Source organism: Loxodonta africana, chromosome 5 (assembly GCF_030014295.1).
Source record: "Loxodonta africana isolate mLoxAfr1 chromosome 5, mLoxAfr1.hap2, whole genome shotgun sequence".
In the NCBI taxonomy this organism is placed as follows: Eukaryota; Metazoa; Chordata; class Mammalia; order Proboscidea; family Elephantidae; genus Loxodonta; species Loxodonta africana.
Window position 1 is genome coordinate 77,311,075 of NC_087346.1, and position 24,473 is coordinate 77,335,547.

The window sequence follows — 24,473 nt, forward strand, 5'->3', positions numbered from 1 at the left end:
TCCCTAGGTAACTGAACAGAGGCCAGCCTGCTTAGTAAAGCTTTTGCCCCAAACCCCTCCCATCAAGATGGCTGCTACTAAACTTCCTCCAACCTGAGGACTTGAAACAAATGTCGTAGCAACTACATTACACATTTCTCTACTTTAAAAAAGAACATTGCCTAATTTGATTTTTAAATACTGCTCAGAAAATACCTTTACAACCTGATATGGAATTTTTTGCTTTTAAAATGTATGATAGGGTAAAGCTGACATTAAAATATGAAAAATAAGGAGTTTAATAAAGCCAATTGTCATACTTATTACAGTGGTTTCACACGCAACAGAATCTATATGTTGAGCTTACAGAGCTGACACACGTCATGCTTTGCATTCAGTTGAGGAGTTGGTATCCCCTCTGCCCCATGGGTCACATCACAAACCAATTTCTATTCTTACAGGTTACACTGTGGTATGAAAGGGATGGCTCTTAGCCCTTACATTTTTTTTGATCATTTAATGGCTCAGATGAATCTGACCTTACTTACATTTAATATTAGGTTCTGAGTAAAGAAAGCTTCTTGCCAGCAGGCTCATCCAATTCCTCTGCCCAGCCTCTTTCCAGGAATCAAATCAATCAAGAGGCAGGGACTGTTGCTTCATTATTTCACATTCCAATGGAAGCATGTTACCACTCTCACATAGAGGGAAACGTTCCTAAGGATCTTGACCAAATGCAACTCACACCACCAATGGTATTTTCATGATCTACCTACTATAGAGCTGAAAAATGAAGATGGAAAGCAGCAAAGATTATAGACAAGTAGTGAAATTAAAAAGGTAACTTAATATGTACATGCCTGCTCTAAAACAGGAATTTGAAAATTGGCCCTTGACCGTGAAAGCTGCCCCTAAAAGGTGACTGCTAATAGTCTAGCTCTAAATCTGACCTATCACAAATGGGTGTGCATTAGAAATCACAGACTCACTTCGCTGGCAGAAGTGGATGTGTGTGTTATGTGTGTGTTTTAAGGGGTCTGTCGTATACTTTGATTTCCAGCAGGTTTTTTTTTTTTTTTTTTTTCCAGAAATCTTCAAGAAAGCAGCCTGGCTAACTCTGAGAAGACAGTGTCGGTCAGAAACAATTAATAATGCTGTTGTCTTGAAGAGAATATGTACTTGTTCAGGGTTCATTTCCTATGGTCCAGGGCACATAGGTCCTGGGTAAAAAATGACACAAACTAAAGGAGAGCTTCACAATAAACACAAAGGCAGGACATGGGCCAGAAAGTTATTTTAAGGTATCTTTAAATATAAATTGAGCCCCAGAGGCAAAAGTCATTTACCGACACTTGGCACAGTTTAAATATGATTAAGACTTGTAGGTCAAAACTCCAGTGACAACAAAGGGATTTTTTGTATGAGAGTGCCTTAAACAGAATTCCCTCACTCAGTGGGCACTTAAATCTCCCCATGATGTGAGCTTAAAACTGGCAGAATTGTAACACCAAAACTAAGTTTGAATAACCAATACATAAAACAGAACTGTCTAACTGGATTTTTTTTTTTTTTTCCAAAACAGAATCCCAAACCCAAAACAACTTATATAAGGATGCAGGTAACACAAAAAGAGTCAAAACAACAATGGTTCCTGAATTTAAAGGAAGGATGCCCACTTCTCTCTCTCTCAAGAGGCAGATGGTCAGCTGAAAAATAAAAACATTGTATCAATAGAACACTCCAAATTAAAAAAAAAATTGCAGTCATCTCTTTTCATGCAATATCAAATGTTAAAAAAAAAAAAACTAACAAAAGGAAAACGTTGCCCAGATTTTATGACCTGATGGTTGAGGATCCTGACCAGGCTGTTCAGAAAGCTGCTCATGGGGCAGAGAGGTCTGGAGTAAGCATCAGATCAAGTTTATAGGCCCTGGAGGGGGTGACCACCTCAGGTTAGGGTGCATGCTGTCTTCAGTCCATGAGTTCTTGCATCAGCAGCTTCAAGAACATGACAGCTACTCAAAAGATCTCAATGCATGGCTACCTTGGGTCTTGGCCCAAGTTCTTTGCTTCACTCAATTTCCTTTTTCCTTTTAATTATTATTATTAAATATTACTAGTTTTGATAGTGATAAGTCACTTCAGTATCCACTGTGGGCAGTGGTCTGTAAATAGACACTGACAAATACAAACAGCAGTGCAATATTTGACCCAGACTTTAAAGGAATAGGAGGCGATGGTGGAAATGAGGTAACTCTTCCCCAACACGTGTGAACAGATAGCTCCTGCTCTTCTAATGCTTTATGTCCATTAGGAGAGAGTAGGGCTTGTCAACAGGATGGTTACATAAAGAAGAAGCTACAGAAGAGAAAAAAGAAAGGTTCAGATTCAAACTGGATTCTTAAAGGCTTAAAAAAAAATAAAAAAAAGTTTCTCTACAATAAGCTGTGAAAGACAGGAGTGTGTCAGTTACAGGGATGACTTCACCAAGCAGGACTGGGGGGTTAGCAGCAGCAGTTGGCCCCAGAGGCCAAGAAAGAAGAGGAAATCTCAGCTGAGCCGGGGCAATGGGGCACCGGGGGTGCTAATCAGAGGGGCAGAAGGGGATGGGAATGGGGGAGAAAGGGTAGCAGAAAGGTATGTAAAGTACAGACCACCACAATAGCAAATATTTTGAAGAAGTTGGTGCTGCCTAGATGGTAGCATTAGAAGTCCTCTACATGAGATGTGGATGCATGAGGCTCTTTCTTCCCTGTTGCTTTTATCCAACGTAATGAGCATGTATACATATGCATACCAAGCAATGACTAAAAAGAACTCACAAAAGGGCACACAAAACAATGTTTGGGTAAAAAATATATTTTCCCCCACTTTATGTCTTGGCACTATTGATAGATGCATAGATTACCTGTCCATCACTCTCTCCTACCTTAACAGACATCAAATTACTGAGCTCGTTTGCTAAGTGATTATTTTCATACTTGAAAAAATGATATGCTCCACAGCAATACAATTATTTTAGTTTTTTAAAAAAAGACAAGTGCCTAACATGCAGCTTACATACATGACAATTCTGCATTAACACTGAAAGGAGATTACACAACAGTTTTAGAAAACACATTGGTTATTTCCAAACAGCAAAAACAACAATGATCTACAACTACAGTTTAAGGCATATCAGCATATTTTAAAGTTAAGAAATGGACAAAGTTATAATGCTGTTCACAGCTTAATGTTCAATTTATTTTAAAAATTCCCTTCATAGCTACATACAATCTAGACTTTGTAGGTCACAATTTTCACTAAAGAGTCATCACATATTTGCCCTGTCAATGGAACCAGGACTTATGGAAGCTGAGACTTGATGATTTCAGACACTCGCAAATGGCAAAGCAAAGGGCTCTGGATGGACAGTTTTGGTTGGACCACACAGAGACAGAACGATGTGGGCTGGTAACAGCTGAAAAACCTGATTCAACAATTTGTATTTGAAACACTTATGGATATGGCAAGAAAGTGAGGAAACCAAGTTTACTTGTTTGAGTTGCATGAGAAATGGAAAATAAACGTTATTGCTGGTGAGATTACAAAGTGGAGAAGGAAGGTAATAAGTAACCTGTGCCCAGCATTACATTAAATGAGTCCCCTGGTTACGATGCCCTTTCTGGACAAAACCTTGGCCAACTAATAAAGATCGTAGGCTGGGAAAACATACTCTCTGAACTGCCAGTAAATTCTCATCAGTGCTTTTCTATCACACCCTGTAGTGCATACAGCTGTTACAGGTAGCTAAAGTCCAGAAGAAGCAAAAAATGGTCATTACGGTTGAACAAAAGATGTGGGAAGAGGCCAACGAGAGTTGTCTGGCAAAAAAATAAAGAGGTGATCACTGTCAGCAGTTAGCACGGGTGAGAGACAGTTAAACCAGGATCACCAAAATATTAAACAGTCAAAATAGCAGCCTTGCATAAAAAAAAATTTTCCCCTTGTTTTTCTCCAGTGGAAAGTAGTAGTTTCTCACTCTAGCTTTATTTACATTGTCAAAACCATGGACATTACCAAGGTTGGCCTATTGTAAGATCCAATGATGCCCATGATACTGTGTAGAACACAGGCTAGCATTAGCAATTTCTGACTCTCACACTGATATCAAGGTAAAGATGAATTTATGTAGTTATTGTGAAAATTATATAAATGTGGACATTTTAAATATATTTAGCTGTTCTTTCTTTTTTTAAACAAAGGCGATCCAAACCATTGCCTCCCTAAACCCCTGCAAAAGAAAAATGGAAAAATCCATCCCTCCCGTACTTGTTCTCATTTTAAAAAGCCAGAAAGATCTCAAAGGTTTCTTACTACCGTACTTACATGCAGAGGCGAAAGCACATCCAATTAGATTTGAGGGTATCATTTATTCCGTGCAGAGCCAAGGACTACTGTGAAAAAAGGCATAGATACAGAAAGAAAAAGAGCAGCAATAACAAACTAAATAGGGCTGGGGAGGAGTGGTAGAAAAAGTTGAGAAGCAATACACTAAAAAAGGAAAAAGCTTCTATATCTTTCTTTTGGCTTTTTATTCCCTGACTCTCTATAAGATTGATTTTGTCATAAAAATGTAATGCAAAAAAGAAGAAGAAAAAAAAAAACCCAATCCAATCAATCAATAACCTTGGAATCAAAAAGTCAGTTGGATGCCTTTCACTGCTAGGCTCATTTTAAAAAGGCTTTAGTGATGCAAGAAACAATTTAAAACTGTATTTTCTATTGCAAGGCACAAAAATGCTCACACAAGCAGTAGTTGGAACAAGCACACAACACAAATATTCAAGCTTTTGCCTAGTGCACAGCAGATGAGCAAATTCAGCCCATGGTTAGAATCAGCATGCCATTTAATATTTGGCCACTCCATACCCAGCTTCATACTAAAATCATAAAACAAACAAAAAAATAATTTTGGCCCAGTAGCTCTCAAATCTGTCTTTATACCACTACTGCTGCTGTTTCTCATTTGCAGCTTCTATCCCAGTTTAGGCTTCAATGAAACGGATTTCCTTACTTTGCCTAATTAAACCTAAATCTATTTATAAGAGTATGGGTGAGGATGAAGAGAAATTAAAAAAAAAAAAAAACTTTGTTGGAATTTACTAGAAACTTATTCATTAAAAAAAAAGTGTGAGCATGGTGGGTGGGAGGGCATGGGGAACAGGTGAAGGCAGAGTTAAGAGAGAAAGCTAGGAGGATCTTGTTAGCAGAGACAGAAAACCAAGAAGATAAAAGGACAAACATCAGAAAGGAAGGGTACAGAAAAAGGATTAAAGAGATATGCCCTTTTCCATACAAATTAGGCATGTAATATACATCATGATGTGTAGGTCGGTCCTATTCTTTGTTGATGAAGCTCTGATGCTTCATCTCAATTGGCCTTGGACACAAAGAACAGGTGAAGCTAATTGTGGTGAAGGGGCCCCAAAAAACCCATTGCCGTTGAGCTGATTCAGACTCATAGCCACCCTATAGGACAGAGTATAACTGCCCCAAGGAGTACCTGGTGGATTCGAACTGCCAACCTTTTGGTTAGCAGCCGTAGGTCTTAATAACTACGCCACCAGGGTTTCCGGTGAAGGAAAAGGTGAAGAAAATTCCCTCAGGACAACTGGGTTTGAAAGCTTAGCTGTTCCATTTCTTCTTCTCTTTACTGCCAAATATTGAAAGGGAACTAAGGAAGGAAGCTGGATGCGAAGCTGAATTTCTACTTTTTTGACTCATGGGTTTGTCCTGTGTTCCTTCCTGTTTTACCTTAAATGACAGAATCCCCTCAAAGGTGTGCTTGAGCTTCCCATGTGAAAAATTTCTGGAAATTTTTATCTTGTGCTTACGGGAAATTTTATTAGAAGTTGTACTGATATCCCAAAATCAGTCACAAAGGTCCTCTTCCCTCAACCTACCGAGAGCAAATTCAGGTCTGTTGATGAAAGATTCCTTGTAGTGGGTAGGTTGTGGAAAACTATTATCCTTGCTAGGAGGTTCTTATACCAAGCAACGTTGTGTGAGATCTCTATCTGTGAAAGGATCAAGGTTGCACTAGTTAAAGTGAACATAATCATAGTCCTTTTAGGGCAGTTCTCTCCTACTTGGCCAGGATTTGAAATGGGGGTTCAGATGCAGTTAAAATTATAAGAGGAGATGGTCAGTCCGAAAAGACCTACAAGCCCAGGCCAAATAATGTTATTGATTAAAGTGAAAGCAATTAACGCCAAGTGTAAAGGTCACATAATGCTCACCCACTGTTCTGCCCACACACAAATCTACCTTGATTTGGGGCAGGTGTGGAGAAGTGACAGCGTAAGTTCAGGGATTTTGCAACCATGGAGATGAATAATTGCGAAAATGCAAGTTGTTGTCATGGGTATTCAGGTTTTTAGTTCAGTTGCTGAGGCGGTGAGTTTTCATGTCAGACGTACATGTAGCATTTTACCCTCCTTTCCTCAGTCCAAAGCAACATACAAGTGACAGGCATGCTTACTGCTGCCATTCTGAACAAGCGTAAAAGGCAAATCATTTACTTTCCAGTAACAAAGTCCAGCTGCACATAGCCTTTGCTGTCATTCCCTCGTTCTATCATTTTCCGCCACCCAGCAACATTCAGCACGATGAGTTAATCGTTATTGGCATTTGGGGAAGGGAAAACCAAAAATAATAATAATATATATAGTAAAATAAAAGGACACAGATGGCAGAGACACAATATTACTGCAAAAGCAGGTGAATGCGGGAACATCCTTGGCTTGCCAGGCTTTATGTGAAGCTTGCACTGCAAGTTAAAAAACAAAACAAAAGTTAGAAATAATAATAAATAAAAAAGAAAGGAAAATTAGGAGTGCCGGCACCAGCATTCGGTGATGGTGAATGCTCATGCAATGATTATGGAACTGACAGAAATTAAAACTGTAAAAATTTCGACTAGGCTATTCTACATGACAAGCAAAAGCAAAATTTTAACACTGAATTAAAGGACACATGGTTAGTTTTCATTTGCACATAGTGACTTCTTGAAACCACTGCATGTCCTAATGGAAGGCTTTACTGTTTGATTTTGATTTTCTCAAATAACACAAAACCATTGTTTATTAGGTTTGAATATCACATTAATACTTAACAGGACCTTCATCTTCCACTTCTGAGCTGCTGAAGGAATCAGAGAACAAATATACAGTAAAACCTGTGAAAGCTGGAATCTGTGTAAGGCGGCGACCTGTCAGAGAAGGGAAACTCAAATATTTTCCACTTAACAGAGAATGACAGAAAAGTGGTGGACTGCACCTTGTCAAAGGCAGAAAACTTGGAAGACCCTAAAAAACAACGCAGTCGCGCCAAGTTCTGGCCCTCACAGGTTTCACTGTACAATAAATGTCTTTGTACAATTAACTTGGAGAAAAGGTCTAAGTAGCCTGGAGACTGGAATATAGTAGATGGAAAACATGCTACTAATCTACTTGGGAAGGAAAAACAAAAAAAGACAATCATTATATGGTTATAAGTACAGCAAAGCCAGGAGCTTTCCCCCTCGTTTAGGTACGAAGCAATGCCAAACCCAAGGTCCACAGTGTGGTTGGTTCCAATTTTAGGCAAGTACAAAAACATGCAACTTCATTCCTTAGCAAGAATCAAAATTAATTTTTTAAAAAAGATGAGTGGATGATGGTGTAAACTGCACTTATTGGACGTCAGGTACAGTTTTAAAATGATGTATTTTAAAACTTTCTTTTGGCATAGATGCATCTTAACCAGCAAACACCTGCTGGCAATTGTGTGGAAAGTTTTCAGAAAAGATGAAGACTATCTGCTGAACAACTTACCCTCGGGCAGTCCCACCACTGTGGTTTAGCCGCAAACAAGGAAAGTGAGTTGGTGGCCAGAGATGGCAGGAGGTGGGGGTCCAGCTAATGGCAGTGCCAGGATTAGTTCTACTTTGTAATCTTAGGAAATGTTATATGGTCTCATGCCACTACAGGTCAAGGAGAAGGATAAAGCCTTACCTACGTTAAAAAGGGAGCATTTCATTAGAACAGAAAAAACAAGAGTTTAAGACTATCAGCATAACTAAGTTAAGCTCTGAGGTAGAGGCACAGCAGGTAAATAAATACGAATCTCTTGCTCTCTCTTTTTTTTTTTTTCCCTTTCTACCTAGAACAAAACCACCTCCTGAGTGGCACAGGTGGTGACTCCAGCATTTCCTCTAGCTTAGCTACAAGGATAGTCTTCCTGTTAAGTTACCCTGGTTACTGTCTTTCTGTGATCCTCTCTAACCAAAACTCTCCAACTGGCCCTGGCAGGAAGAGGTGTGATTTTACTTTACTTTTACACCTCAGGCCTCCAACTGACAATTGCTTTTACTGTACAAATGGAAAAGTGCGGGAAAAGGTTAACAACACAAAAGAAATTACATTTAAAAAGAAAGACATGCCATTGTCAGGTACAAAGCCTGCTGCCTGTTTTGAACCAAATTAAGTTGAATTACATTAATTATAAATGAGAATACATAAATAAGGCTAAAATAGAATTCACACATATGTCATGTAAACTTTAAAAGTAAGGTAAGGCCCAAGGATGGGAAGAAAATAATCTAAAATGTTCAAAAGGGCAAGGAGAAATTTCCCTACACTGGAAAGTTTGTTACTAGGTACTTTTTTTTTCTTTTCCTAATGGAGGCACAATACTTATCAGCTCTTGGAATTTTTATTGCTTAAAGGCACATCCAGTATACATGAACTATTCTTTTAACATTGTTGGTCTTTTATAAACATTGTAAATCTTAAAACGTGTACGTTTACACGTTTTAGTGCTTCAGGGTAAGAAAAACTTGACTTTGGATTTCCTAAGCTGTGAGTCAGCAGCTTTTTCTCTATTTCACTCATATGTGCCCATAGATGCTTGCACATGCTCTCTCTCTCTCACACACACACACACACACACACACACACACACACACACACACACACACACACACACATATTTTTATCTTGGGTTAGTTTAGATCAACAACAGTACAATGCCAAACGGCAGTTTTTAGAAATGGACTTTCATTTTGTCCTCACTGTTATCTCTGAACCTCTGCAGGCAGAATCTCACCTTTAGTGTCCAACACCCTCTAAACACTCATAGCTACCAAGTGCATTCCTGAACTGGATTACAGTCTAGCCAATTGTTACTCTTAGAATTAATCCAGCAGAATTAAATTTTGGACCTTGGACTCCTCTGGTCACTTGTGTCTGTATCCCCATTACAATCACACCTCACCTACACCAACTACTTCCATTATTGCTTAGAAAATCTGCCTGCTCCCTCGCTCTCTTGACACCCTTTCTGCTGTCTCAGAGCTTGGAAAGTCAAAGTGTGTAAAGCAGGAGTTAAAGCTCTCTTAGTGTGTCATTCGAGCAGTGCATTTTGATATTTACCACAGACAATGAGATTCCTTAGGGGTGAGCCTACTTACTCCAAGACTAAGTGAGCAGCACTTGTCCTTATGAAAGGTCTCAATTATTGTCTCGAGACTCAATCCTATGTATTTTATTTTTAAGAATATAATTTTTTGCCTGCTTGAGTACCCGCATTTTTGCTGTTTACTTAGTTGCCAGCTGTTCCTCTAGAGCTTTAGCATCTAAGGATGAAGAACAAGGATCCTGGAAAGATTATCACTGCCCTGAGAGCACCCAGTGTAAGCAGACAAAGCAGGGCAGCATATGCGGATTTGCCCTCAGGCCACTACAAAGACTCTTCTCAACTGTACTCTACTGATCGTTGTGTTTACTTTCACACCAACAGCTAAGTGTCATAAAACTGCACTCTTTAGTCTTTAAGGTGATTTGATGCAGAGCCACAGATCACGGGAGAATTTCATGGAAGGCCCAAATCTCCCACTAGATTTGGGCAGCTGCTATTGGAGTATCATACTCAGGGGCAGAATCTCGCCCTCAGGCACATTAAATCAAGGCCATAATGAAAAACGGTTTGTGCGCAGGTGTGTGGCTGGAGTTTTGGTGGGGGTGTCTTAACTGCATAGGCATTTTGATCTCATTTTGACAATAAAACAAATCCATCATCTTGCTGAATTTAGAAGAAAAATAGTGGCCACTAGCTGCTCTTCCAAATATTTCCCTTTGGGAACAAGACTTTGAATGACTAACTTATCAAGCATTACAACACAGAATAGGAAAATAATTTTAACAGTCACAGTTTTAGGATGTTCTTTATCAAGAAAGTCATGAGCATTGTCTTCAGAGGGAACTAAAGAGAAATAAACCTGTTTTTGTTTTGTTTTGTTTTCAGAGAATCCTAATGTTGGTGTAGGAGGTGCTACTGCAGAGAAAAGTTACACCAGTCCTGATTGCTTCATCAGTGTGGTCAAGTTTCATAAATTAATGTTTGTGTACCCTTTAAAAATATTTTTAAAATATTTATCATCTTCCCTGCACTGTAGAGAAAATACTTGCTTTTATCTTTCTGGTAATAAACCAGTTTCCAGTCCGTAAATGGGAAAAGTAGAGACATGCAGGAGGAATAAATTGTTAGGGTCCCCAGTACATGGGGGTGACACCTGCTTACTTTTTCTTATCCTTGTCTTTCTTGGTTTGCTGGGCCCCAGATTGCTGTGCCTGGGACTGTAGTAACTGAGCTGCTGCTTTCTTCTTCTGGAAATTATTCACCTCCTCCTCGAGCTCCTTCTTCTTGTCTTCCACTTTCTTCTTCTCTTCTTGGTGTGTCCGCTTTAGGAGGTCAAACTTCTCGTGAAGCTGGAGAGAAAAAGAGGAGGATGAGCTTGGTAAAGGAAATGAACATTTTGTAATATTATTTGGATCTGTTAAAAAAAAAAAAATGCACCACACTGCTGTACTGGCCTTGATTACAGGTGTGAAATGCTGTTTGGGTGGCTTACTGGAGGAGCTAGGCTAAGATGCTTAAGAACATCCCTTGGGGCCCTGGACTCCTTTGAGATTTGGGTTCTTTGGGTCTGAGACATTCCTTGCATACATTTTCTGATAATAAAATACATATTCATTGTTAAAAGCATAAATAAGAAAATAAAAATTATTCTTAATCCTACCAAGGAATTCACCTTAGTGGTAAGAGTAGCTCTTTACTTTGGGTCTTGTTTTGAAATGCATAATATACATTTACTTAGAAACATATACAATAACTACACTCATATATACATATTGTTGCTGTTAGTTACCACTGAGTCAGCTCCAATTCATGGTGACTTCATGTGCAACAAAATTAAATGCTGCCCAGTCCTGTACTATCTTCATGACCGAGTCCATTGTTGCAGCCACTGTGTATTCTGAGTGCCTTCCAACCTAGGGAGCTCATCTTCCAGCGCTACATTGAACAATTTCTGTCGTGATACATAGGGGTTTTTGTTTTTTTTCAAATAATATTTTATTGTGTTTTCAGTGAAGGTTCACACAGCAGTTTAGGATCCCATTCAACAGGCGGTTCAGTAACATTGGTTACATTCTTCACAATGTGTGAACATTCTCAATATTTCCATTCTGGTTGCTCTTTTTCCATCAATCTAGTTTCCCTGCCTCTTCACATTCTCATCTTTGTTTTAAAGTAATTGTTAACTGTCTCATATGGGTGATTTTTTAAAGTAGCACAGTACTTACAGGTGATATTCATTATTTTGTAAGCTAATTAATCTATTCCCCCACATGTCTGTCATTTTGTTGTACTGTGGGTGCTTGTGTGTTGCTGTGATGCTGGAAGCTATGCCACTGGTATTCAGATACCAGAAAGGTCACGCATGGAGGACAGGTTTTAGCTGAGATTCCAGACTAAGACAGACTAGGAAGAAGGACCCAGCAGTCTACTTCTGAAAAGCATTAGCCAGTGAAAATCTTATGAATAGCAGCGGAACATTGTCTGATACAGTGCTGGAAGATGAGCCTCCCAGGTTGGAAGGCACTCAAAAGATGACTGGGGAAGAGCTGCCTCCTCAAAGTAGAGTCGACCTTAATGATGTGGATGGAGTAAAGCTTTCAGGACCTTCATTTGCTGATGTGGCACAACTCAAAATGAGAAGCAACAGCTGCAGACATCCATTAATAATCGGAGCCTGGAATGTATGAATCTAGGAAAATTGGAAATCGTCAAAAATGAAATGGAACACATAAACATCGATAGCTTAGGCATTAGTGAGCTGAAATGGACTGGTATTGGCCATTTTGAATTGGACAATCATATTGTCTACTATGCTGGGAATGACAACTTGAAGAGGAATGGTGTTGCATTCATCGTCAAAAAGAACATTTCAAGATCTATCCTGAAGTACAATGTTGTCAGTGATAGGATAATATCCATACGCCTACAAGGAAGACCAGTTAATACGACTGTTATTCAAATTTACACACCAACTACGAGGGCCAAAGATGAAGAAATAGAAGATTTGTATCAGCTGCTGCAGTCTGAAATTGATCGAACATGCAATCAAGATGCATTGATAATTACTGGTGATTGGAATGCGAAAGTTGGAAACAAAGAAGAAGGATCAGTAGTTGGAAAATATGGCCTTGGTGATAGAAACAATGCCGGAGATCGAATGATAGAATTTTGCAAGACCAACGACTTCTTCACTGCAAATACCTTCTTTCACCAACATAAACAGCGACGATACACATGGACCTCGCCAGATGGAACACACAGAAATCAAATTGACTACATCTGTGGAAAGAGACAATGGAAAAGCTCAATATTATCAGTCAGAACGAGGCCAGGGTCCGGCTGCGGAAAAGACCATCAATTGCTCATATGCAAGTTCAAGCTGAAAGTGAAGAAAATCAGAGCAAGTCCACGAAAGCCAAAATATGACCTTGAGTATATCCCACCTGAATTTAGAGACCATCTGAAGAATAGATTTGACGCACTGAACACTAGTGACCAAAGACCAGATGAGTTGTGGAATGACATCAAGGACATCATCCATGAAGAAAGCAAGAGGTCACTGAAAAGACAGGAAAGAAAGGACCAAGATGGATGTCAGAGGAGACTCTGAAACTTGCTCTTGAGCGTTGAGCAGCTAAAGCAAAAGGAAGAATTAATGAAGTAAAAGAACTGAACAGAAGATTTCAAAGGGCCTCTCGAGAAGACAAAGTATTATAATGACATGTGCAAAGAGCTGGAGATCGAAAACCAAAAGGGAAGGAACACGCTCGGCGTTTCTCAAGCTGAAAGAACTGAAGAAAAAATTCAAGCCTCGAGTTGCAATAGTGAAGGATTCCATGGGGAAAATATTAAACGACGCAGGAAGCATCAAAAGAAGGTGGAAGGAATACACAGAGTTATTATACCAAAAAGAATTAGTCGATATTCAACCATTTCAAGAGGTGGCATATGATCAGGAACCGATGGTACTAAAGGAAGAAGTCCAAGCTGCCCTGAAGGCATTGGCAAAAAACAAGGCTCCAGGAATTGATGGAATATCACTTGAGATGTTTCAACAAACAGATGCATCGCTGGAGGTACTCACTCGTCTATGCCAAGAAATGTGGAAGACAGCTTCCTGGCCAACTGACTGGAAGAGATCCATATTTATACCTATTCCCAAGAAAGGTGATCCAACCGAATGTGGAAATTATAGAACAATATCATTAATATCACACTCAAGTAAAATTTTGCTGAAGATCATTAAAAAACAGCTGCAGCAGTATATCAACAGGGAACTGCCAGAAATTTAGGCTGGTTTCAGAAAAGGACATGGAACCAGGGTTATCATTGCTGATGTCATATGGATCCTGGCTGGAAGCAAAGAATACCAGAAGGATGTTTACCTGTGTTTTATTGACTATGCAAAGGCATTCGACTGTGTGGATCATAACAAACTATGGATAACATTGCGAAGAATGGGAATTCCAGAACACTTAATTGTGCTCATGAGGAACCTTTGCATAGATCAAGAGGCAGTTGTTCGGACAGACCAAGGGGATACTGATTGGTTTAAAGTCAGGAGAGATGTGTGTCAGGGTTGTATTCTTTCACCATACCTATTTAATCTGTATGCTGAACAAATAATACAAGAAGCTGGACTACATGAAGAAGAACGGGACATCAGGATTGGAGGAAGACTCATTAACAACCTGCGTTATGCAGATGACAACAACCTTGCTTGCCGAAAGTGAAGAGGACTTGAAGCACTTACTAATGAAGACCAAAGACCACAGCCTTCAGTATGGATTACACCTCAACATAACGAAAACAAAAATCCTCACAACTGGACCAGTGAGCAACATCATGATAAATGGAGAAAAGATTGAAGTTATCAAGGATTTCATTTTACTCGGATCCAGAATCAACAGCCATGGAAGCAGCAGTCAAGAAATCAAAAGATGCATTGCATTGGGCAAATCTGCTGCAAATGACCTCTTCAAAGTGCTGAAGGGCAAGGATGTCACCCTGAAGACTAAGGTGCGCCTGACCCAAGCCATGGTATTTTCAGTCACATCATATGCATGTGAAAGCTGGACAACGAATAACGAAGACTGAAGAAGAGTTGACACCTTTGAATTGTGGTGTTGGTGAAGAATATTGAATATACCAAGGACTGCCAAAAGAACGGACAAATCTGTCTTGGAAGAATTGCGGTCAGAATGCTCCTTAGAGGCAAGGATGGCAAGACTGCGTCTTGCGTACTTTGGACATGTTGTCAGGAGGGATCAGTCTCTGGAGAAGGACACCATGCTTGGCAGAGTACAGGGTCAGCAGAAAAGAGGAAGACCCTCAACAAGGTGGATTGACACAGTGGCTGCAACAATGAGCTCAAGCATAACAACGATTGTAAGGATGGCGCAGGACTGGGCAGTGTTTCGTTCTGTCGTGCAGAGGGTCGCTATGAGTCGGAATCGACTCGACGGCATCTAACAACAACAATAATTAATCTATTATTTAGCTACGAGGTGACCTCAAGAGTTAGTTTCGGTTCAAGGTCTGAAGAGTATCTCAAGGGAATAGTATTGGGAAGTCCTCCAGTCTCAACCAGTCCAGTAAGCCTGTTTTTGTTTTGTTTTGAATTTGAGGTTCTGTTCCACGTTTTTCTCCCATTCTATCAGGGTTCATCTATCGTGGCCCTGATTAGAATGGTCGGTAGTGGTAGCTGGGTACCATGTAGTTCTTCTGGTCTCAGGGTAGATGAAGGTGTGGTTCGTGTAGACTATTTGTCCTGTAGATGAGTGGTAGAGGAGTTTCCTCTTTGAGTTTTTGGTTTCCTTCTTTCTCTTTTGCTCCAGATGAATAGAGATCAATAGTTCTGTCTTAGATGGCTGCTCGCAAGCTTTTAAAGCCCCAGACACTACTCACCAAACTAGAATGTAGAATATAACTCTATAAACTCTATCATGCCAATTGACCAAGATGTTCCATAAGACAACTGCCAATTGACCAAGATGTTCCACAAGAGGATGATGCTAATCCTTCAAACTGAGAAAACCATTCCTGTGAGGTGTTTAGTTATGTCTAAGAAGTGTCTGTAACTGTGCCCCTGTGGGCTTTATTATATATATAAATACACGTGTGTACGTCACATAGCTGCATATACATATGCATACACCTACATACACACACATATATACACACACGTACATACCTATACACACATATGCCTACACACATACATATATACTTGTACATATATTTTTGTTTTCATTATTTCAAAATTATATATGCCATAGTAATTACCAACAGGTACTTTTTTCTCGTGTACATTTTAGTGATATCGTTTACCTTCGGTGATCCCCAGGGTTTTCACTGGCTAATTTTCAAAAGTAAATCACTAGGCCTTTCTTCCCAGTCTGTTAGCTCTGCTGAAACCTGTCCACCATGGGTGACCCTGCTGCTATTTGAAATATTGGTGGTAGAGCTTCCAGCATCATAGCAACACACAAGGCACCATAGTAGGACAAACCGACAGATGAGTGGTGAATAATAAGCTATTTAATAATAAGATGTGTTAAGAAAATTTCTGGTCCTAGACAAATTGAATTTAAGAAAATCACGATACAGAAATACAAAAGAATACAAGGAAAAGAGGGAGGGAGCAAGTAAAGGAGGCAGGAGGGAAGAAAAGTCTTAAGAGATAATTATAATATCTAGCCAGCATCCGCTTGGTTCTTAAAACAACAACAACAACAAAAGGCTTAACTTTCCTTTCCTTGCAGCAAAACCACCTTGAGTGCTTAGCTATTTAAATATTCTCTAAGTTTCAGTAGTCTTTATACAGATAAATTAAAATGGAATGACGATTTGATTTCATTTGGCAATATATAGAGCTATGCATCAAGCACCTGGGATACTTATTATCTAAAACCAGGAGAAGCAAACATCTCTCACATACATACATACACACACACAAACACAATACAATTAGATGAGTGCTATGCATCCACCATTCACCATCCATCAGAAAATGCTTACGGACCCCTCCACTGTTTAGCTCACTTAGTTGGCTGGTAGACTGATAATAGTCCCAGAATCCCAAACCTCACATTTTGAGGCTTGTAAACTGAGAAAATATAGAGTTACAAAGACGATTATTTATTCCTTCCAACTTGGACCTCTGATTATATCTGCAGAACTAAGATTTAGTTTTATTCACGACTTTGCATACCAGGCATGTCACTACATAAACTACTCGACATTTATGACTCTCATTTTTATTATCTGTAAAATGAGGATAAAAATATCTGGCGCATTTTTCTTGCTGGGCTGGTATGCCACTCAAGTGATATAATGTATATAGATGCTGCAGTGCTGAAAGCATGCAGTACTGTAAAATGTGAAGTGTTGGTAAAGCACCTCCCTGTTTCTTTCTCTTGAAAAAGGAAAGAAAGCTTACCTCTTTCTCTGCCTCTTTAAGTTCAGCTTCTTTCTCCTTCACTCTCATGACAAACATTTGTCTCATTTCTTCTTCTTTCTTCTGAAGTTCTCCAAGGAATTCATTCCTTTTTGCTTCGTATGTCTCCTGAAGACTATTCAAAATCCCAAAAACCAAGGACCACGTCATGAAATTGCATAAGAAGAACTATTTCTACCACATCTAATTCCCAAAAAGAGATATGACTACTGCTTACCATATTAAATCACAAAAACAATCAAAAAAATTGCATAGTTTTCTTTTTGGTTATGCAGCAATAACAAAGACAAGTGTATCAAAACCAAAGTTGAGTCAATAAACAAATGCACGTTTCTTACTAGCCGAGTTTTAGTTTATGTGTCTTCATATATAGAGAACCTGGGCTGGACAAGCTAGCATCCTCCAGATCAGTATACAAGATAGATGGTGAAGGCAGATCTAGAATTTAGAAATGGAGGTGGCATGCTGTACGGAAAAAATAACTAGGCACTGGAGTCAGATAGATCAGGGTTTGAATTGTGGCCACACCAACTTATTGACTGATCTTGGGAAAGGCACAACCCCTCTAAGCCTCAATTTTCCTCATGTATAATACATAGATACAATAACATGTACCTTCTAAGGATACTGTTATCAGAATTAAATGGAAGAAAAGTAAGTAAAGCATTTGACAAATAGTCAGTGCTTGATAAATTTTACTCTCTCCCTTTATCTCCCTCCAGTCTCTAATTTGGAAAACAGACTCAGTGAATAAACTACAGAGACGAGTTATACTACCCATTGTAGATAGAGTTGTTATGGATTAAAATGTGTCCCCCCAAGATGTGTGTCAACTTGGCTAGGCCATGACTCCCAGTATTGTGTGACTGTTCACCATTTTGTCATCTGATGTGATTATCCTATGTGCTGTAAATCCTACCTCTATGATGTTAATGAGGCAGGATTAGAGGCAGTTATGTTAATGAGGCAGGACTCAAACTACAAGATTAGGCTGTATTTTGAGTCAATTTCTTTTGAGATATAAAAGAGAGAAGTGAGCAGGAGACGGGGCCTCCTACCACCAAGGAACAATAGCCAGGAGAAAGCACATCCTTTGGGCCCAGTGTTCCTGTACTGCGAAGCTCCTAGACCAGGGGAAGATTAATGACAAGGACCTTCCCCCAGAGTCGACAGAGATAGAGAACCTTCCTCTGGAGGTGGTGCCCTGAATTTGGACTTCTAGCCTCCTAGACTGTGAGAGAACAAATCTGTTTGTTGAAGCCATCCACTTGTGGTATTTCTGTTATAGCAGCACTAGATAACTAAGAGAAGGATTTCATTTTTATATAAAATCCCTTCCTCCTCCTGACTATAGAATTTACAGCTAAATATTTTAAAATGAATGCCATAACTCAGATTTATCTTAAGTCAGAAATATTTTTACAGAGGAATCACCTTCTGTAAAAAAAAAAAAAAAAACTGGTTTTTTTTTTCTTAAATACAACTTAACATACATAAGCATCTGCTGGTATTTTATAAGGTGCTATTTCTATTTCTCTCTTGTAATTTTCCTAGTTGTTAAAGTAACACGCATAAGCAGGATTATCCACTGTTTTACGTGAGCCAAATTCATTCACAGTATAAACTACAGACTGGATAACAACTGTGGGTAACTCCTGCACCACGTACAGTGGCCCCATAGCATCCACATCTGTCCATTCAAGGATAAAGGGAATTCGGATCACTTGCTTGCATGTAGACAGGAAACCCTGGTGGTGTAGTAGTTAAGTGCTACAGCTGCTAGCCAAAGTCTCGACAGTTTGAATCCGCCAGGCGTTCCTCGGACACTCTATGGGGCAGTTCTACTCTGTCCTATAGGGTCGCTATGAGTCGGAATCGACTCGATGGCAGTGAGTTTGAGTATAAAAAACTAAACAATTAGAAAATGTGTTAATTAGGACTGTCTATGCTTCTCTAACCAACACTCTTAGTAGCTTATTTAAAGTAAGCTTGCCTGCCCTTGAGAGTGTTACTACTATCTGTTTATAAACAACCATGAGTTTCCAGAGGTATATTTAGCTTTCACATCATCTCATGAGACAAAAACAAGTTTGGCCAATATTCACATTGGCTAATAGTAGTGATATTTGGACTGGAAGCTTAAGATGTATAGCCACAGAGATAGAGAAATGTGTTGATAACAGAGCTATAACATAATTTATGAACTTGATTTTGCTTGTTAGCTTAAAATAAACTGTTACTATACTTGTGTCAGAACTGCCAAAGGTAGAGGATGATTTGCCCCTGCTATGAAATTCAGGGAGAAACTCAGCTTTTATTGACTTTAGATTAGGGATGTGTCTCCTCTGATTTCTAACAAGCAGTGGAATGTCCTTTATAGAAACACTATCTACAAATGTTCCCCAAAATGTGTTCTAGGAATCATTAGTTTCAAGGGTAGCCTTCAAAAGAGGGGTTCCAAAGTCAAGGGAGGGTCACGGTGCACAGTGGATCTCAAACTTGGCGGTACCTCAGGATCACCTGGGCAACTATCACTGTACTTTTCTAAATACTAGAAATGTGATTTAGGGTGTCAGGCTATGGCAAAATAATCTGTACTTTTTCAATGCTACCAAGTTGATTTGGTGTAAATACTTTGCTAACCACTATTTATCCTAAATTCTCTGAAAAGGCCTTCAGTAAAAGAACCTGTATAACTTTAATTAACTTGTGTATGTATGTGTTGTGTGCCATCGAGTTGATTCCAACTTATATCAACCCTATAGTACAGAGTAGAACTGCCCCACAGGGTTTCCAAGGAGTGGCTGGTGGCTTTGAATTGCCTGAGCTCTTAATCACTTTGCTATCAGGGCTTAAAAAAAAAAATTAACTTAGAGTTCCCCAAATTTGTGTGACTATGGAGGCTTTTTTTTAAGTAACCCGCACATGGGATATACGTTGTGTAATGCTACCCAAAAGATAGACAACTCTCAAGACAATGCTGCCTTATCGAGTCCCAATCACAGCCTACCTTATGCTCCAGTTTCTGGAGATAAATTTTCAAACTAAGCATCATGACCCAATCATGGGTCTTAACCATGATGTTAAAAGAAAAAGAAAAGTTGAAGAGACCGGGATAGAAAATACCAGAGTACAGTGCGAACAATTCGAGTAGGTATTATTTTGCAAATGTTGGGTCATGATGTACAACGTTATTTCATACTGAAAGTTGCCCTCTAAAGTTGGAAAATTCCTGCCCTAGAGAAATTCTAAGAAGCAACTCTGCCATTGCCCTTAGTCATGAGTCTGGTTACAGTTTTTACAGCATGGGCCAGAACAAGAAAATGGGCTCAGCAAATGCTACTTCTTATTCCATCACTGTATCCTAGGATATAAACCAGTTTATTAACTCTAACATTGGAAATGACCATCAGCAACAGAAGAAGAAATCTTAAAGCTTTACCCCAAGGAGTCATAACCACAGTAAGTTACTTACAAGTAACATAGAACAATGGCAGCACCAGAGTCACTTCCCTCAAGCACCTCTGCCAATTGAGTTGTAAATTAGAGACACCAGACCCCTTCACTAATGTTTCCAGTCATTGAGAACTGGTTCAGAAGGAACTGGTTTTATACTATCTACTCACAGGAAACCCTGGTGGCGTAGTGGTTAAGTACTACGGCTGGTAATCAAGAGGTTGGGCGTTCGAATCCACCAGGCGCTCCTTGGAAACTCTACGGGGCAGTTCTACTCGGTCCTATAGGGCTGTTATGAGTCGGAATTGACTCGATGGCAGTGGGTTTTTTGGTTTACTCACAGGTACCTATTGAGTATAATTTCTTTTGCAATCTTTAGCTCTTCAAGCTGAATTTTTAATTGCAATTATTAACACCATTTTCTAAGTGAGAAATCTGTAATTTTTTTTCACAAAGTTTTAGAGTAGTTAGAAACTGGGATATTTATCTTTTAATTTCCTCTTAACAGCCCTTGGAAGAGGCAGGCTTTACTCATGGAAGTCAAGAGGAGGGAGAATGAATGCAGACACTTCAGTTCACCATTCATTCTGGTAACTCACACAGCCCAATTCTCTCTCAGAATCCCCTGAAACACCCAGTAGAGGGCGTGCCAGAGTATGATTATTGCTGCCAGTAGTTAAGAAGCAATTTGCACATGTTAATTTATTTAATCCTTACCACAACCGGATAAGGCAGGTATTATTATCATCTTCATTTTATCAGTGGAGACACTTGAAAACAGGAATGCTTAGTAAGTTGTCCAGGTCACATTATGAAGAAGGGCGAGAGCCAGGACTTGAACCAAACTGCCTGGCTCAGAGTGGAGGTACTGCCTGTGAGGCTCAGCACTGCACAGCTGGTGAACCCTGGCCTGTTGTTGTTGGTGCCACTGAATCAATTCCGACTCATAGAGACCCCAAGTGGCAGAGTAGAACTGCACAATAGGGTTTTCTTGGCTGTAGTCTTTACAGAAGCAGATAGCCAGGTCTTTCTCCCGTGGAGTCGCTGGGTAGGTAACCCTGGCCTATACACTCCTAGAAACAAATGGGTCTTAAGGGCCTGAAAACTTTTTAATCTCTTGAGACAATGGTGGGAACTGAGTTTTTTTTTTTTTTTTTGTGACCTGACCAGTGGTGAATCAAGAATATGTATTTTGAGGCTAGGAAAGAGAGGTTCAAAAAGGGACTATCCCAAAAAGGGCAATGGTGTCTCACGAGAACAGATGCCAGGAGTGGTTCAATGGAGGCACACGATCAGTCCCCCTTATGACCTGTCCGCGCTCTTCTTCTACCCCAAAACACCAGCAAGAGAGAAGCAGGGATCTGGGTGAGGAAGGGACCTGGGACCAGGGAGGCATGGGTGCTCTGGCTGTGCTGACACACGGGAGTCAAGGCTGCAGGGCGGCAGATGAGTACAAGCAGGACATGCATGGGAAAGACGGGTACAGGTTGATGCCTGAAAGACAACTCTGAATTTCGGCAGGCTTAAGGTCAATGCCGCGACAGGCTCAATCAGCTCTATGGTATACTTCTAAGGTTTAAGGAAACCCTGGTGGCGTAGCAGTTAAATGCTATGGCTGCTAACCAAAAAGCTGGCAATTCGAATCCACCAGGTGCTCCCTGGAAACTCCATGGGGCAGTTCTACTCTGTCCTATAGGGTCACTTTGAGTCAGAATCGACTTGATGGCGATGGGTTTTCGGGTCTAAGGTTTAAATATGTTATTGTTGTTGTTAATTGCCATTGAGCTGGCCCTGATTCACGGTGACTTTATGTATGACAGAACGAAACTTTGCCCGGTCCTGTGCTATCTTCATGATCTTTGATATGTTTGAGCCCACTGTTGTGGCTATTGTGTTATTCCATCTCATTGAAGGTTTTCCTCGTCCCTCCACTTTACCAAACATGATGTCCCTTTCTAGGAACTGGTCTTTCCTGATGACTTGTCCAAAGTAAGCAAAACAAAGATTTTTTTTTTGTTGTTTTTTTAAGTAAAGATCAGTTTATGCACAATAATATGGGACAGACAGACTGGGCAGGCACAGGGCCTGCAGTGATGAGATTCCCAGAAATAGACCAATAGACAGACAAGGGTGGCCCAGACAGAGAGAGGGACAGGCAAACAATGTCAAAGGATAAGAGGCCCTGGCTAAGCCTCAACAGCTGTGTCTGGGCACCAGCTTCAGCTCAGCCCTGAGGACCTGGGGGCTGAGCAAGGCCAGCAGGGGCCTCAGTTCTTGGTCGGGGGAGGGTCTCCTCACTCCCTGCTGTCCATCATTCAGTGGGCTGGGACCTTAGGGAGGCGGTATTTCGGAGGCTAGGGAATGGCTGGTCTGGATGGCAGAGGGTCAAGGCTTTCGGAGGCACCCTTGGGGAGGGCCACATCTGGGTGGTGTGGGGTTAGCGGCAGCACTGGAAGGAGCCTGGTCAGGTACCAGGGATCTGAGGTGGGAGCATTCCAGTTTTATTTATTAAGACTTAACTACAGCCTGGTGTTAAGCAGCCTGTTAACCTGCTTGCCGAGCACCTCATTTTGCTTCACTTTGCAACAATAAAGGTGACTGCTGCCATTTACCTGACTGAGCCAGTTTCTGCTCTATAAACACATGGTATAAACACAAGTGGGGGCTGGAGGACAAATTGTGGACACAAGGTGCTCCAAAGGAAGGATAAACTGCACTGTACACCCATGCAGGGATCCACTGCTTTGGGAATATGAAAAACCTTAAGCCCTTCTTTTATGCTCCTCCGAGCTGACTGTAAATTCATATGGAAAAAAAATCTTATAAGAACATCCAGGACTGGTGCCTTCGAATGTGAAATTCTGTGAACTCCCTCATAAACCAAGTGTGGCTTTTGATTTTCCTCAATCCTTCATCTTTGGGCAGGACCACCTCTCCCCACTATTCCCTTAGCGTGATCTCAGCTCTGCAGACGTAACGGGGATCCTGATTTGAGTAGTAGCAGGGCCGAAGCTTGAACCCAGACTCCTGACTTCTAGCCCAGTGCTCTTCAATGCTGTCTGAGTTTGAAGAGGCAGACAGGCAAATAAGTTCAATTTTATGGCCGTTTGTTTTTTCCCACCTCTATGCAACAAAACAAATAATTGATGAAAAAGTACAGAAGCCTTTCCCTGACAAAAATCATTTCCGTCAAACTTAAAAACCACAGAGTTGGCTTGATTTCATAGGGACAATTTTCTGGTGAACGAGCTTGGGTGGTACAGTGGTTAAAGCACTTGGCTGCTAACCAAAAGGTCAGTGGTTTGAACTCACCAGGCACTTAGCTGAGAGAAAGATGTGGCAGTCTGTTTCTATAAAAATTTACACCTTGGAAACCTTATGGGGTAGTTCTGCTCTGTCCTACGTGGTCGCTACGAGTCGGAATCAACTCAGCAGCAGTAGGTGGGTGGGATTTTCCGGCGAATTCATTAAAAGGTTCAATTAGTTAAACTTGTGTACACAAAAAGGAATCCTATATCTTATCCCAGAAAGTAACATTTCATATGGTTGAAGATGTCTGTTTTCAGGCCCCCCAGGCAGGATTTAAAGCGGCAGGCTTGGTTACAAGTTCAAGTCTTTTGTCTGGAGACTCTATTTGTTCTCAGCAAACACACAGATGCCCATAGCAGTCCACAGGACCACCACAGCAAGGCACCAGCCCAGACATTATTAAATCATCTCTAATGTAATTCCAAGGAAGTAAATCCCTTCTTCCCCCAGCCCCAGGTCAGCTCAGACCCAGTGGGATGAATCAGCCCACACTCAGCACAGCTGCTCTGTTGTACAGCCAGTTGGCTTCTGTACATCACAGTACGATTACAAAAAGGAAGAAAACCGTCTTCTCCAAAGAACTGTGGCTCCCAATCGGTGGAGGCACTGAGCCCAGAAACACCTCTCAATTCAAATCCCCAGTAAGAAACTGCTTGAGTTCAATTACGACAGAGTGATCCTCCCTTGTACTGGGAGGCTGTGAACCTGGCCTGACAGCCCCAACTTCCATCCTGAACCAGGGCAGTCCCTCCATTCCCCAACCCTGGCTGTGTGGGCAACCACCCTGACCACTAGGTTCTGCCAGGGACCGGCTTATTATTGGCAGGCA

At 40.6% G+C, this 24,473-nt stretch overlaps 1 protein-coding gene across 3 annotated transcripts in view; it reads right to left on the minus strand.

Annotated features, from left to right (window-relative positions):
- Nucleotides 1-260: 260 nt before the first annotated feature.
- The window catches only part of SEPTIN11 (septin 11), a 125,418-nt gene continuing 101,205 nt past the window's right edge, over nt 261-24,473 (minus strand). For 2 of the 3 annotated variants that reach the window (XM_023553339.2, XM_010594121.3), the window contains 3 exons: nt 16,862-16,994; nt 10,582-10,769; nt 4,372-6,790 (listed from right to left, as the gene is read on the minus strand). In XM_023553339.2, the coding sequence (XP_023409107.1) occupies nt 6,775-6,790; nt 10,582-10,769; nt 16,862-16,994 (337 nt within the window). In that variant the 3' untranslated portion in view covers nt 4,372-6,774. Of the gene's footprint in view, nt 1,686-4,371; nt 6,791-10,581; nt 10,770-16,861; nt 16,995-24,473 lie in introns of those variants that run through there. The other variant, XM_023553338.2, reaches the window with a different exon arrangement.